Source organism: Choloepus didactylus, chromosome 2, assembly GCF_015220235.1.
Source record: "Choloepus didactylus isolate mChoDid1 chromosome 2, mChoDid1.pri, whole genome shotgun sequence".
Classification (NCBI taxonomy): Eukaryota; Metazoa; Chordata; class Mammalia; order Pilosa; family Megalonychidae; genus Choloepus; species Choloepus didactylus.
The window spans coordinates 179233288-179250180 of NC_051308.1; the positions used below are offsets into that span (position 1 = coordinate 179233288).

The 16893-nt window shown below is 39.0% G+C and overlaps 2 protein-coding genes across 4 annotated transcripts in view; one reads left to right on the top strand and one right to left on the bottom strand.

Annotated features, from left to right (window-relative positions):
• The window catches only part of PDE4B (phosphodiesterase 4B), a 528481-nt gene that overhangs the window by 148615 nt on the left and 362973 nt on the right, over positions 1-16893 (bottom strand). The window lies entirely within an intron of this gene.
• On the top strand, positions 1347-15684 carry LOC119528175 (eukaryotic translation initiation factor 3 subunit F-like). The gene is made up of 5 exons (XM_037828838.1): positions 1347-1424; positions 2610-2769; positions 3409-3554; positions 6610-6798; positions 14702-15684. Exons 1-5 carry the CDS (start codon positions 1347-1349, stop codon positions 15530-15532), a joined length of 1404 nt encoding a protein of 467 aa, XP_037684766.1. The 3' UTR covers positions 15533-15684.

Here is a 16893-nt window from a genome sequence, read left to right on the forward strand (position 1 = left end):
TCGATGTTTCCAGTATATTATTTCATTTATTCCATATAACAGTCCTAAGAAGTATATATTATGCCCTCTTCTACATATAAGGAAAATGAGGCTTAGAGAGATTTAAATAAGTTGCTCAAAGTCACAGGCTAATAATTTGCACAGTGAGAATTGTAACCCAAACCTTCCAGCACTTTTTTCTACAATCTCAGATTTCCCTCATCCCAGAGATCCAGAATGACCCACTGGATAACTGAATGCAATTTCCCTTCTCTCTCTGGATTCGAACAAAAGTTGTAGTTGATATGTAGAGAGTCAGTCTCTCTTTGCCATTATCTTGAGAAACCTTTCCTGTCATCTTAAAGGAAGACAGGGGAGGTAGCAAATTACCCTAAAGCTGTAGGTTTAACTGAAAAAGGGAAAGAAGAGATTACAGAATGCAGTGTTACAGTGCTTCCCTGGAGACCCTTCTGAGAAGCTGCTTTTAGCCAAGCCATAAACTCCAGGTGTCTGATAAGAAGCAGCAAGTGAGAATCTCTCGTTAAAAGGACAAGGAAGAGCCGTGTAACAATCCAATACGTATTTGGGCTTTCGAGGCACTGCAGATGGATTTTCACAGCAGGCTTATTTATGGTCTGGAATGGGGCTACCTTTCAAAGCCTGCAGGCAGGCAGGCAGTCACTCACAGATACCAGCTTGTTTGCCAGTCTGCCTGGAGGTAGAGTTATGTTGTAAGTCATGTACATTGCAGCAAGTGAAAATATAATGGAAGCTGACTTGAAAACTTTCTTTGGATGAGATCTGTATTTGTTGTGGAACAAAATAAAGAACTACTTGGTGGATGAGGGCTCCTTGGTGCTGCCACCCAAACTCTATAGAACCAATAGATCCTGCTGCTGGGTCTGAACTCTTCTTAAGGACAAATTGGGTAGATTCTTAAAAACGAAGATGTGACTACACACAGCTTAACAGTGGGCAAGAGGTTTGCAATTTCTAGGGTACTCACGTTGTTATTCATCTGGTTCATATCTGTACAGCATTTACGGTTATTAAAATACTGAGATACTTTTGTAACAGTGGGTAACCAGCCACTGCCCCAGGCCCTCTAGTATCTGCTGGACTTCCTGGTGTTCCAGTAATTAAAGGGCTGGTGTCTGGCACAGCAAAGGGTCTCTGGCTCCAGCACTATGGCCTGTGCCCATGCTGTAGCAGTCATTAAATGTTATGAATATCACTGCTGTGTGTAGCTGTGCTAAAATCTTAGAAGAGGTGCCAAGTGGGTTTGTCTACCAAGCTCTCAGAACTTTTTCCATTGAGGGTTTCCACCAGGGCTCATTCAATCCTCTTTTCTGCTAGAGGCATTTCTCATGGGCATTGACCTGACCGGGGGTATCCCAAGGCACTCTGTCCCAAGTATTGACAGCCAGGAAGGACAGTCCCATCAGGTAAGCAGGGACTAGTCCCAGACACCAAAACTCTCTCTGTGCTGTGTTCCTTTGGTTTAGTTTTCCTTCTTCCTCACCTTGTCTAAACTCATGGGAGAGCTTGCTGGAATTTGGAAGTAGCCAGAGAAGGATTCTGTGCAAGGAAGCAAGCTCAGTGAGACAAATGGCCTTTCATATTCCCTGGGGCACTGTTTCAAAGCAACCAACACAGATGTACAACTTGTACAGCTTAGGAACAAACATGAATCACCAACCAGACACCAGCCCGTCGCAGCAAAGTTAGCGGGCAGACATCACAATATGTCCCACAGATCCGGGGCGGGAGGAGGGGCGCCAGCAAAGGAAGGCTGCGGGCAGACTTCACCAGCAAAATGAGTAAGTCATATAAACCGAAACACAATTTTGAAGAAAACTGGGTCTGAATTCTCAGAAACAAACATACATATAGGGTCATTCTTCATTTAAAGTAATTTCTTTCTCTGCTTTAATCAGCACACACATTTCACCGTTAGGTTGCTTTATATTAAAAAAAAAATTGTAAAAGTGATCTAAGACTGTTGTAGGAAACACAGACAACAGAGAAAATAAAAGAAATCACCCGTGATCCTTAATACTAACATTATGAGAAATTCAGTATTTTTCTTTTTGAATATTTATTTCCTGCAGGTTTGGACCTTTGTTTTTTTTTTTTTTCACAAGTGCTTTTTCATGTACTACAGTCTCCAGAATTGTCTTTCTCCATGGGCTACCTATCAGTTCATTCACTAACTATACCACAACTTTCTTAAGTTTGTTCCCTACTTTTGGTCATCATATTTTATGATTTTAGAATCATTTAGATAATGTTTTAAACAATATTTGAAATAATGTTGCAATTGATATCTTTGAGCTTATAGCTACTTCAATATTTAAAGGAGGCCACTCACAAGTTTCTGAATATTTGACTGTGACTTACACCTGCCTGGAAGGGGTTGTCCAGGAAGGGACTGAGGCAGCATTAGGAGAGGCCTTCTTCTCGGATCAGAGACCCCACATCCCTACAGGGCAGCTCTCTGATCTCTGCTCTGCTGCCCTCCAACACAGATCCTCCTGCTTCTCTCTGCCTCTGCTGATTCCCCAGACTGAATCAATTGCTTGTTGTACAAAATCTAACATTTTAACAACTTTCTCCTGCTTTGTATCCAGAGTCCTCAGCTCCTCAAGGCCATAATTCCAGGGGTGGCAATGGTGGTGGGGCTGTGTGTGTTTCGAAGGACAGGGGGTGCTCCTGTAACAGCGATGCCCTTCCCATCACTGCCTCCAGCAAGCCGCTCGCTGCAGCACTCAGCTCACATCATCTCCTCCAGTAAGTTCTCTACAACACTGCACCCCCGTTCTATGTAGGTACGTGCTCCTCTGTGATTCTAGATTCCTTTACCACAGTACTTTATCACCGTACTTGCAAGTCTGTATATAACTCCCAGTTTATCTAGCTGATAACTATAGATTGCTATCTCCAAGAGGGAAGGGGACCAATATTACTCATTATGTATCCTCAGCATCTGGTCCAGAGCCATGTAAATAGGAGGTCTTTGAAAAATGTCTGTTGAATTAGTTAAAAAATATCTCAATTTACTGCGAAATGTTTCTCCTCTCCCTCCCTTCTACCTGCCCCCTATACCCTCATCTCAATTCCTACCACCATGGATTCTTACCATTTCTTTCAAACAAGTCTACAGAGATGTGGCATTAATTTATTTGATCAGGTTGGGGGATGACCTTTTTAAAAATTAAAATAAGCACTGCTGTGTACTCCACGAGCAAAACAAATCTGCCTAGAAAAATCACCGGCTTAGATGGTGACAAACTTCGAAGATGAGAAAAACCCTCCTATTTTAGCTTCTGTTTGCCATCTTCTCATCTCTTTGTTTTAAATAAAAACAGAAACATTCTCTGCCTCATACTTTCTCTCCTGGTGATTTCCTTTCCCTGGGGGTCTATGCAGTCAGATCTGAGCTGGTGAAGGGAGGGAGCCAGCAGATGGCAGAAGAGGGCTTAGCTTCTTCAGGCTGCAGCACTTCAACCTCCAATCAGAGCAGGGGAGTGCTGCTTGGCAGTCTTGGAGGTAGAAATATGACTGAAGCCTTATTCGTAAGACTGGGGGGAAAAATCATGGATAAAGAACAGAACCACAAAGAGTACATGAAACCTTTCATTAAACTGAGAGAAGGTCTGCTTCCAAGAATGCAAACTAAGCCAGGTGGTCTCAGAATTGCCTGCAATTGTCCCCAGGGTTGTTGTTTCCTGATCCCCAATTACCTGAGAAAACCCCAATTTCTGTAACAAGGCCTTAGAAAGCAGCATCCGGGAATAATTCATTTCTGAACCACAGGAGACCTTTCTTTTTCAACTCTGTCATTTTCTAGGCGACCCTCTTTGGCTTAGTCTAACAAATAGCCCCACAGAAAAGAGGTTTCAAGTCATAGGTCAGCAAAGTGGCTTACCTCCATTCGAGAAAAGCGCTGTACTCTCGTGACTTTGCTTTCCTCACTTAAAAATCTCCCACATCACTGAATTTTCACAACAACTCTGGCAGATTAATTTTCTTAGCCCCATTAAAAGAGGGGAGCACAAAGACTCCAAAATGAGAAACTTGACTGAAATATTCTAAAGTGTGAGCTATTTTAATTACAAGCTGCAGTCTGTGACCAGGTCTGTGCCTTCACATCCTCACAGACCCCCTTTTGATCTCAGAACTTGCTACTTTGTACTGTATTCCTCGGTTTACCTATCTGTTTCACTCCACTAGACTGTCCACTAGACTGTGACCTCCTTGATATTTGCTGAATGAATGCAAGCATCTCATATTTTATATATCCAATCCGACAAACTGGCAGTTCCTTTTGGATGAAAACCTCTGAGAGGTGAAGTTCTCCTAGAGGTCCTAAAATGGAGTCAATTACTCTTTTCTACATCCCTCCCAACCCTCCCTGCAGTATTCCAGGAGTGATTACTTATGAGAATGGTCTATAATAAGGTATATGTTTGTGTATGGAGTTGATGGGGGGAGTGTATATTCATGTGTATTCATGAAAAGTGCTCTGCTTCTTTAAAGCTCTGTTGGAAAATACTCCTCTCAGTTGTGCCCAGAAACTAACAACTTTGAATGTTTGCTTATCATTTTGATAAAAATAAATAACCATTTATGTATGGACTTATATTGGCCACTATTACTATCTCAATATACTATCTGGTCCCTGTACCTGGAGAAGCCGGACAGGGCATACATTTTTACCCACAATGAGAGTGACCCACCTCATATAAAGAATGGATGCAGGCTGCAAGCAGTCCTAATTTCTAATGAAGAATTTAACTGTGCAAAATCACATCCAAGGCAATGAAGAGCCCATGTCCTAGCAAATGTAGGCACACCTCCTCTGGCCACAGCTGCAAAAGACAAAAGCCAGAATACTGCAGCTTGCCCTAAGAGTCCAGTTCCAAAGACCAGGGGTGATTTCCCTCCCATGGACCAGAAAAGATAATTCTGATGTTCAGTTCATCTGAATTCCAGAAGCAACTTCCCATCCCATTCTCTGCTTCCTAGGGGTTTTGAAAATTATTTTCATGGCAATAATCCAAAACTGTTTTCTCCTCAGAAAGGCTTAACCAGGAGTAGCATAGGAAGGCTGAAGAGCTGTGGGATTCCAGAGATCTGGCTTCTAATTCCTGCTTTGTGGGAACTAATGGAAATGAAACAGGATTCCCTGTTCACTGCTCGCTACACCTCAGTCTTATCCACACTGAAATGAAGTTGTAGAGTAGAAGATGTCTGAGGTGCCTCTGAGAGTCAACATCTTGCAGAGATTGGGAGATAGAAGAAAAACTGGTTCTTGTTTTAGTTTCCTAAGGTGCTCAAAGCAAATGCCAGGAAATGGATCAGTTTAAACAATGGGAATTTATTTGCTTATGGTTTTGTGACCAGAAAAATGTCCAAATCAAGCCATGATTTGTCCAGAAGACTGCAGCATTCTGGGGCTGGGCTGCCAGTGATCCTTGGTTCCTCTGTCACATGGTAAGACATGTGGTGGAATCTCCTGGTCTCTTCCTTCCATTCCAGTTTCTGTTTCAGCTTTGTGCTTCTGGTGGCTTTCTCTCTGTCCAAATTTCAGTGTTTCATAAAGGACTCCAGTAATAGGGTAAGACCCATCCTGACTGAGGTGGGACACACCTTGACTGAAGTAACCTCATCAAAAGATCCTACTCACAAAGGTTTCACACCCACAGGAGTGGATTAACTTTTAGAACCTGTTTTTCTGGGGTATATAACAGTTCTAAACCATCATAGTTCTTAGGTGTAGTTTGATATTGTTAATGGTGCTGATAGCACATTCATTCAACAAATATATTTATTAAATACCAACTATGAAACAAGGCAGAATTCTGGGCCTGAGAAAACATCAATGTAAAAGATGGACAAGGTCCCAGAGGGGAAGGATGGACAGTAAACAAATCAACAAATAAGATAATTTCAGATAATGAGAAATGCTATGAAGAAAATAAAACATAATGCATCACAGAGACAGGCAGGAAGAAGAGTGCTGCCTTAGTTTGAGTGGTCAGCAGCCTGCTCTGTACAGCCATGTAGGTTGTCTACTGCACAACACCAGGGGACATCATCCATTTTTCTCAGATGGCAACATTTTAGATGAGCTCTGATTGGATGTAGTGTTAAAGCTTGACCTTTGGTTCTTTGCAATCTTCATTTCTACAGTCTTTTTAACCAAAGAATACGGTCAGATGATTCTTGGGTTTCAATGTGGTGCCATTTTTTTTAAGCTAGTGATTGATTTTTCTCATCCCTGGCCCCCTTTCTCAGCTCTATTATTTGCTCTCTATTGATCCATTCAGTTGTATCTGTATTGATAGCTATCGATTTATATATTTCTATCATAGCACTTGTCCAGCATAATTGTGTTACTTTAGGACACAGAACATCTTCATATTTTTACTTCAGGGCCAAGTGACAGGCCTGTTGGAGTGTGGAGACTTAATAAATGTCTGCAGAGTAAGAAAAGGAAGGAATGAATTATTTGGGACCAAGGAACTTTGGTAGCATGGACCTACTGCTCCACCAGGAAGGGTAACAGTTGTGTATGGACACCAAGTTATAATCTGCTTTGTTCTCTTGTTGCCCCCTAAAAACTAGCTCCATCAAGAAGAACCAGGGTTTTGCCACAAAATGCCACCTGCAGAGAGGGACTGGAAAGCCTTTGTTAGAGCACCAAACTCAAAGGAGAAGGAAAATGATCTAACTTGGCAGCAGTCATCCTCAAATGTTGGTGTTGATAGTGACAGAGATAGAAATGCCATGACTATTACTCCTGATGCTACTCTGGTAGGAAGCTTTAATTTGGCCGAGGGCTTTATCTTGCAAGTTTTTTTATTTATTGTTTGAGATCCTTTCTCAGTTTTTAATTTTTTTATTAAAGAAATGGGCAAACATTACTTTTCATTATTTTTCTAATGAGATTGTAAGATGCGGGCTAAAAAGACTTTATTTTAAATGCTAAGAAAATATACTAGTGTGACCCTTTAATAATTCAAATTGCATTGTTCCTTATGTTATAAAATTTAAAACACAAGGAAATCAGAACCAAATTTAAACAATTCCACCTCATAATTATAAGAACATTATTTCTAGCAAGTTGACAAAATGCTGTGTCCATCTATTTCCAAAGTAAAAATATTTTTCAGAAATAAGAATATGTTACAATGTAAGCATATGTTTCTCTATGTTTTCCAATTACGGCTGAAATTTCAGAGACCCATACACAAAATTATGTCCACCTTAACCTCTATAAGGGATATGACAATTCTTACTGTAATAGTCACTTGCTATATGACGGTGATTCTCAGGAAATTCAGGAGACCCCAGATGAGAATAGGTATGTGTAGGGATGTGTTTTGTATGCAGACATTATGAAGGTATTAAAACCAAGGCTGAGAACTCACTTCTTTGTGTTGATGCTGCCCCACTAATGTGCACTTTGGGCATAGAAATTAGCCTACCAGTTCAATATTTTCCAGGTCACATTCTCTACCTTTTCTAGGGGCTATTATAAGAGATGTTCAAATTCTCTGTTATAAAATATTAACAGACAAGTTTATGAGCTTAGTAACCCTACCACAAATAAAATATATTCACTAAATAAAATATTTATTAAGAAATATGGTGCCAGCTTTTAGCATCACAAACTTAAGTAGGGAAATGAGATTCGTCTGAGAAAAGTTGTTCTTACTCAATCAGTGATGGCTTCAAGAGATTGCTGCTTTCTTTGGTAAGTTTTCATATACCACCTGGATGGTATCAGTTCTAGAAATATGCTTCAAATAAATATCTAAAGTATTACAGATAAGGGGTCATTTCATTCTGTTTGTTTACTTCAGTGATGGGGGAGATAACCTCAGGAGACAGTGAGTTTCATTTTTGGATTGAGTTAATTGCTTAAAGCTGGACAAGGGAACTTGAATTTCTTTTAATGTTTAGTCCAAATCTTTCCTAACCCCTATCTACTCCATCTGCTTACTCAACCAGTCTCCCTCATTGTGGTAAATGGAACCATCATCTACTCGATTGTACAAAGCAGAATTACCCTTGATTTCGCCTCCTTTTCCACCCCCATCTTCTTTTTCAGTTGACCAAATCCTGTCCATTCTACATCAAAACTGTATCAGAAATCTTTACACTTTTTTTCAATCTTTGCTGCTACTACTCTGTTTAAGGGAATTAAAATCTCTCACCTAAACTAGAATAGTCTCCCTATGGATTTCCCTTGCCCCCGTCTTCCAAACTCTTCTCCACATAACAAGAGTAATCCTTTAACACAAAAATCAAGTCATGTCATTGCACTTAGAATAAATTACAAACTCCTCACCAGGGATTACAAATCCCCACAGCACTTGACCCCTACTACCCATCTGACTTCATTTTATACCATGTGCCTTTTGACTTAGTATGACTCAGCTTCTGGGGCTCCCTGTCAGCTCCAAAAACGTGCCAAGTCCCTTTCCACCTCAGCAATGTTGCACATGTATGTTATTCATTGATATATCTTCTTTATTAGAATACTACCTGACTCAAAGAAGGCGCACAATTAATATATGATGAGTGGAAGAATAAACTCTAGTCTTTCTGCTTGTTTTCTTCTTCACTCTTTGTATGGCCGCCACCTTCTCATTCTTCAAGCCTTAGCTTAAGTCACTTACTTATCTAAGTAGGTTCACCTTTTCTTCATTGCACCTATTACAACTTTTTGATATATTTATTTGGCTGTTTATTTTTTTATTATCTTTTTCTCTCTTAAGGTTCTAGGCTCCTAAGGGCCATCTTTTGTATTTACTGATGATTACTGATTACTGATTACCCAGTACCTAGCACTGTGTCTGGCACATACAGATGGTTCTGAGAAAATGTCTGCTCAATGGATTAACAAATGAACGCATGAGTATGTGAGGATGTTCAACATCAATGGTGCCTCTGTGATGCACAGCAGACACAAATTATTGTTTTAAAAAAATATATATTTCTTCATCCTGAGATAGCTCGTTTGTTTCTTGTCATTGGGCCAGCGCCCAGACCAATCTTAAGGAAACTCAATTTAAAATATCAGTTGATGTAGAAACTTATCACAAGTTTGAAGCATTTTTTTATGATTATTACTTTGGGCTTATTTCAGAAAATAAGACTGGTTTTCAGATCAAATTTCACAAGTTATTGACTTTTCTCGGAGGGCTTCAAATAGGTGTTGAGGATTACAGTGAGAATGCATTCCCAGTCCTAGGTTTGTGAAATGCCAATACTTAATATTTTAAGAACTTTGTACTTAAAAATAATTTATATTCTCTTGAGAATGAGTAGGTCATTTATATTCTTTTTGGTGGAGGTAGAGGTCGAAGAAGTGGCAGTATGGCATGCTATAAACTCAAATAATAAACATAAAATTGGAAATCAATGTTTCAGCCTGTGGTGTACATTGCATTTAATCGTGTTTATGTCAGTTAGCATCTGGTCTCCAAATGTTATTAATCTTGAGCACTGCACCTGCATATAGACTGGTTTTTGGATTTTAAATATGTTCTTTGGGGAAGAAAAGAAGGGTGAGAGAAGTAGGGGAAGTGAATGTAAAGGTGGAAAAATGAGACACCAGACCACTTACAATGTGCCAAGTAACGTGCTAAGTGTTTGGCATAAATTACCTCATTTAGTTGCTACAATCATTCTGTGAGGAAGATACTAACTTGATTTTATGGAAGTGAATGCTGAAGTTCAAAGGGTTTAAATAACTTGCTGAAGATCACTTAGCTATTGGATAATGAGACCGAGATTTAAAATAAGTTTGATCTAATCCACTAACAAACCAATCAACTCAGTCCATCTATATAAATTCGCTCTGTTCTCCCTCTTGTTACTACAGATAAATTTCCATGATTTCATCCAAAGCCAACTCCTCTGCACTGAACCTTATCTTTTCTTACTCTCTCCTGCATCATTTTCCATTTTGCATATCAGCAGTCAAGTTATAAGATTTTAATCTAAAACATATCAATCCACAAACAAAAACAAAAACAACAACTAAAAAGACTTTCATCATACATATGCAAGTTGAAAGAATTCATCACCAGCAGACCTGCAGTGCAAGAAATGTTAAAAGAAATCCTTCGGGCAGAAAGAAAATGATACCAGATGGAAATCTGAGTCTACACAAAGGAATGAAGGTTTTTTTTTTTTTCTTCTTCTTAAAATTCATTTAACAGATAATTGACTATAAAGCAAAGATAATAACAATGTATTGTGGGTTTATAGCACATGTAGAAGTAAACCATATGACAACAAGAACACAAAGGCAAAGAGAGGAGAAATGGAATTCTACTGTGGAAATATATTTACATTATATGCAAAATGGTACAATATTGCTTGAAAGTGGACTGAAATAAACTAAAGATTTACACTATAAAACCTAAAGTAACCATTAAAATTAAAAAAAAAAACACCAAGAGTTATGGCTAGCTAACAGCTAACGTAGGAGATAACGTGGAAGCATAAAATACTTAATTTTTCAAAATATAGCAGGAAAAAAGAGAAAAACATATGATGAATAGATAAAGCAAATAGGAAACAAATAGTAAGATGGTATATTTAAACCTGACCATGTACATATTCTCTTTAAATTAAATGGTCTAAATAGAATAATTAAAAGACATTTTCAGAAAGAACAAAAAAGCAAGACCCTACTTTTTGCTGTCTATAATAAGCTACTTTAAATATAAAGACACAAATAGGAAAAGGAAAAAGGAAAAGAACTGAAGAAGTATATCATGGTAACACTAACCAAAGAGATTTAGAGTGGTATATTAATATATAAAAAAGTAGATGTCAGAGCAAAGAATATTCCCAGGAATAAAGAGGATTGTTTCATAATGATAAGGAACTTAATTCATAAAGAGGATGTAACAATTCTAAATGTCTATGCACTTAATAACAGAATTTCAAAATATACAAAATAAAAATTGGTAAAACTGAAAGGAGAAATGGAAAATTATAGCCTCAATAGTTGATAGAAAAAATAGACAGGAGCCCAGTAAGGATATAGACGTGAACAACACTATCAATTTGATCTAATTGACATTTATAGACCACTCCACCTAACAACAGCTGAATACAAATTCTTTTCAAGTGTACATAGAACATTTACCAAGATGAATTATATTCTAGTCTTAAAAAGTTTTTAAAAATTCAAGTCTGTCTAAATTTGTTCTCTGATCATAGTGGAGTTAAATTGGAAATCAATAACAGAAAGATCTCTGGAAAAAGCCCAAATATTTATACACTAATCATTTATTGGTCAAGGATGAAATCAAAAGAGAAATTAGAAAGTATTTTGAATATAGTGAAAATGAAAAAACTACATATCACAATTTGTGGGATATGCTTAAGTATTATTTAGAGGAAATCTATACCATTAAATGGAATAGATGGGAATTTTCTCTATCAGGTAATGGTCATTATGTAAAACCTATGGCTAACCTCATATTTAATGGTGAAAGACTGAATGCATTTCCCCTAAAATCAGGAACAAGGTGAGAATGTTCTTATTAGTTCTAGTCAACATTTTACTGGAGGTTCCAGCCACTGCAATAAGGCAAGACAAAAATGTAAGAGGCATTAACACTGAAAAGGCAGAAGTAAAATTGTCCTTATTTACAGATGATATAATTGTTTAAGTAGAAAATTCATTGCAGCTTTAGTATAGCCCCAAATTAGAAACAACCTAAATATCCATCTACTGGTGAATGGACAAACAAGCTGTATCATATCCATATGCTGGAATACCAGTTAGCAATAGAAAGGAATGAACTACCCATACTTTGGATGAAAATAACTATGCTGAGTGAAAGAAGGTAGATAAAAGAGTACACACTATATGATTCCATTTATATGAAATTCTGGAAAGTAAAACTAATGTATAGGGACAGAAAGCAAATCAATGGTTTCCTGAGATGGGTGGGGAAAGGTATAGAGGGGTGGGAAGTGTTGCAAAAAGAAACTTTTGGGTTTGACAGATATGTTCATTATCTTGAATGTGAAGATTTCCTGAATTATATAGATGTCCTAATTGTACACTTTAAAGACGCATTTTTTGGCATGCCATGTTTTTAAAAAATACTTGTGATTACCTCATGTCAACCACTACCTATTGCCCCATATTTAAAAATTGTTTTTGGAAGAAAGCTCTTCAAAAAGTTGTCTTTACTTGCTGTATTCATTTCATCAACATCTGTTTTTGTCTCAATCTACTACAATCAGGATTTGGCCCACAGCATTGCCTAGGAACTACCTCTTTTCAAGATCATCTGTGTCCTACATCTTGCCGAAATTGAGTCAATTCTCAATCATGATTGTTCTCAGTCTGTCAGGAGCATTTGACACAACCCTTCTCTTCCTTTGACTTTCAAGATATCACCTTCTATGGGTTTTCCTCCTATTTCACTGCTTTTCCAAGGCCTTTGCCCTCTTTCCAAACTCTAAAGTTTGGCATTTCCCTGGGTTCAGTTCTCAGGCCTCTTTCTTCTCCATCTATATTCATTTCCTAGGTGATTTTATCATGGCTTTTATTATGGCATAAAATACTGTCTATTCACCAGTGACTCCATAATGTGTTTAAAACAGTGAGAACTAGAGGAGGAATATGATGAATGATGAAGGAGCTCATAATCTAGCTAGCACACTGGAAACCTTAAGAGCAAAGATGGTACAATAGGTAAGGGTTTGAAAATGTGATAAAGATCAGGTGCTTTCAGAGAGGCATCCAGACTACACCTTCTAGAATATTTGAGGTGCGACATTTGTGCTGGCTTCATGCATCATTGTCCTCAGCTCTGTTGGTAATTTTATGTAAAATGCATCTAATTTCTATAAAACTACTTAGCATTGATTTTGCAACTGAAGAGTTTCAGAAACATCAATGTTCCAAGAATAAATGGTATGTATCACAATTCTATTAGAGCTTATGCAAAGTCTCCAAGCTTCACTGTTCTTTGCCATTATTTTTAGAAATTCAATCTTCCTGTAATCTAAACCAAATGCTTCTGAGCAGGTCACAGCCTGCCCTTCATGAGGCTAGGTAGTGTCCCCTTTCATTCTCAAAGGCCCAGGTAAGATGGGGCCAGTCAGGCTGGATGGATGGATAGCTTCACCATTTCAGTAACCCTGGAGAACTGTGAAGATTCTTTACCTCACACCTGGCCCTCATATGGAGTGTGTAAATCCCAAATCACTATGACAAGCTTCAGCTTCTTTTTCCAGAGCAATCCTTTCAAAAGAGGGAGATAGAAGCAGTGTTTTGAAGTGAATGTTACTGGACCAAGGTGGTGGATTCTTTTGCCCAGTGTGCTCAAATGACCAATTCCTGAGACACCAGGGTTTCAAAGAAAAAGGTTTATTGCTAGGTGTGAAACAGAAGAACAGACGGCCTATTGGTCCAAAATCTGTCTCCCTGAACTGCAATAATTCTGATAGTCTTACAGTATCAAAAGATGGGCAGGTTTTAGGGCAGTGAGTACAATGGCCCCAGATGATGTAATTAGAGGTGATCTAATTATTGAGCATGCACAGATTGATTACATGATTAGTTACAGAACATATATAAGAAAATGGTGGCCTTAATATGATGATGGGCATGATTTTTAGTATTATAATGAGGTATAGGTGATTTGTGGGTTAAAGTCTAAGCTACTACATATGTCATGCAGGCCCATTTTGGTTAGATCCAGCTTCGGTTATCAAGATAACTTTGGACTTGGGGTGGGTTAGTTCTGGGCTGACCCAAGACCCTTCATTAATAAATGTTAGGGGCTGTCTTTATTGATAAGACTCTGAAGTCAAAAACTAGATAAATGGGTACAAGTGAAGGTTAGTCACAAGGTTTTTACAATCACAAGGTCACAAGATAAAGGCTATACAGTCAATATCAGAGATCAAGGCAGCTGGATTACAGTTTAGGTTTCAGGTATTTCCCTCTGTCTACTCTAATATACCAGAAAGTAAAAAGGAATATCTGTATAATGACTTAGTAATCATAATCAGCCCTTAAATCCTAACTTCTTGGTTATATGAACAGAGAAGCCCTTACTTTTTAAGCAGTAAGAATGCATTTTCCTCTTTAAGTATCAGTTCCTTCTCATGAATCCTTATTTCAAAAAAGGCATTGCTACTTTACAAATCCATCTTTTCAATAACAGAAACAATTATTGCTTCTAAATCTAAATACTTAAAATGTGTTTGCAAAGCATTCTCTTCTTTTCAACTGCTTCTCCTACATCCACATCCTTTCACTGACTTGCTCACAAAGGAGTAATTTGAATGGCTGATTTATTTGATAGCGACCTCTTTGAATATTTCTCCTTAGCCTGCCAATAATCGCATTTCTTCATTGTATCTTCTCACAACCAATTTTCTCAACATGGATTTCCTTTTTAGTACTCAATTATCTTAACTTACTGGTAAATTACCCAGTCAAACCCAAACAGCAGTTTCAGCAATCAAAAGGACAGAGGTTTCTTCACACAGTGCTGCTGACTCACAGATTTCTGACTTATGGATGGATTTACTGGGTTCTGTGCCACCTCAATAATGTGGCATTAGTTGGACAAATGTAAGACATCACTTTCAGCAGTTTAGCTGGGTTTCTTGCATGTTTGCTTCTTAATTTTATAAATGTGTCACTTAACTTCTTCAATAGTCTTCAATATGTTTCCCTGGCGGCCACGTGGTCAGGCTGCACCCGGTCATTTTGGTCTCCATTGTGGACAGCTACGAGCTACGGAATGAGGGTGCGGCCCGAGTTATCGGGACCCTGCTGGGAACTGTCGACAAACACTCGGTAGAAGTCACCAATTGCTTTTCAGTGCCACACAATGAGTCTGAAGATGAGGTGGCTGTTGACATGGAATTTGCTAAGAACATGGATGAATTGCACAAGAAAGTCTCTCCAAATGAGCTCATCCTGGGCTGGTACGCTACAGGCCATGACATCACAGAGCACTCTGTGCTGATCCACGAATACTACAGCCGGGAGGCTCCCAATCCCATTCACCTCACCGTGGACACAAGCCTCCAGAATGGCCGCATGAGCATCAAGGCCTATGTCAGCACTTTGATGGGTGTTCCTGGGAGGACCATGGGGGTGATGTTCACACCTCTGACAGTGAAATATGCATATTATGACACCGAACGCATTGGAGTTGACCTGATCATGAAGACCTGTTTTAGTCCCAACCGGGTGATTGGACTCTCGAGTGACCTACAGCAAGTAGGAGGAGCATCAGCTCGCATCCAGGACGCCTTAAGCACAGTGTTGCAATATGCAGAGGATGTACTGTCTGGAAAGGTGTCAGCTGACAATACTGTGGGCCGCTTCTTGATGAGTCTGGTTAACCAAGTACCCAAAATAGTTCCTGATGACTTTGAGACCATGCTCAACAGCAACATCAATGACCTGCTGATGGTGACCTACCTGGCCAATCTCACGCAGTCACAGATTGCTCTCAATGAGAAACTTGTAAACCTGTGAATTGGCCCCAAGCAGCATTCCAGCCACTCTGGACCCCAGCCCTAGGACTCATAATGGAGTGAAGGAGAAATGGTATCTTTGTGGTCTTGAGGCACACTGAGTCAGTCAACTAATTGTGACTAAATAAATGTAGCCTATCTTTTGTAAACAAAGTACATCTTATGTGAGTTTATTGCTGGATGGGAGAGAGAAAACTCTAGTACTTCTCAGACAAACCAGGAAGTGAGTACTCCGATTAGAAATCAGGTGTATGCTTGGGATGACTGATCACCAATAGGAATAATCATAATCATAGCCCAAGCTACCTTGGCCTCACCTAACCTCCTAACAGACAACTTTGTTAGCCCACTAGTTTTACAGCAACACTTTCTCTCCACCCTTTTTTGCCTATGATCATATCAAACTGGGCCTCCAAAAAAGTTGATTTTTATCACTTCTCCTTAGCATCTACTTGGTTTCAGTACAAAGGGTTGCCTTAAGCACAGTGTTGATGTACCTAGAGAATGTACTTAGCTGTAAGAGGGGAGGAAAAGGGGCAGCGGGGGGTGGTGGATACAGGTCTCAGTCCTGTGATGCTCAAGTGCCTGTTGGTAAAAAGACAGCCCTCTCCATGGTGGGAATCAACTGCGCCAATTTATTATTTTGGTTATCAATCTGGAAAGGCGTCTATTGACCGTTTATTGATGGGTCATGTAGCTTCCACAGCGAATGAAAATGGGAAATCCATGGAGAGAAAATAGTTCAGAGAACTGGATGCTTGATACGTACTAAAAGAGTAGGGGTCAGTGGCCAATGTCTTAAAATACTTGAACAGTAGGATGGAATTGTTTGTGGTTCAGGGAGGCAGAACTAGGATCTGTGGGTCAAATTTAAAGAGATTTCCATAAAACCTCAGAACATGTCAGTGTAACTTGAGAGCAGCCTTGAGTGACATCAAAGGCAGCCAATAGCTTTGTTTAAGGAAAGACTAGATGACATTTCCCAGGGACCTTGTAGGATAGAATATTTGCCTATGTGACCTCAAACACCCCTTCTGTCCAAGATCCTGGAATTCTACCCAGGCACATGTGGATAGAAGTAACATATAGCACATTGGGGTATTGTGAGGATTCAATGTGTTGATAAATAGCAAGTTGACATGTAGAGAATGATATTTAATAATATAGGAGCATAAGATAAGAGGGAGATATGTCTAAATACAACTTGAAAGTAATAAGCACTATGATCCCCAACCTACATAGCAGTGTGTCCCGCTTCCCTATTTAAAAAGACAGTTCAACTGGGTTGATTTGCATTTCCTTAGATATGGATACAGTATTATTTTTAAATATTGCCTTGCTGCCTTCTTCATTTTCTCCTGT

What these genes read in the sequence shown, in the direction of transcription:
- LOC119528175 (XM_037828838.1), top strand. Translation starts at nt 1,347, where the DNA reads ATGGGCATTGACCTGACCGGGGGTATCCCAAGGCACTCTGTCCCAAGT. An exon ending in AGGAAGGACAGTCCCATCAG is followed by an intron (nt 1,425 to 2,609) that starts GTAAGCAGGGAC and finishes CTTTGTATCCAG; the next exon opens with AGTCCTCAGCTCCTCAAGGC. An exon ending in AGCTCACATCATCTCCTCCA is followed by an intron (nt 2,770 to 3,408) that starts GTAAGTTCTCTA and finishes GGGTCTATGCAG; the next exon opens with TCAGATCTGAGCTGGTGAAG.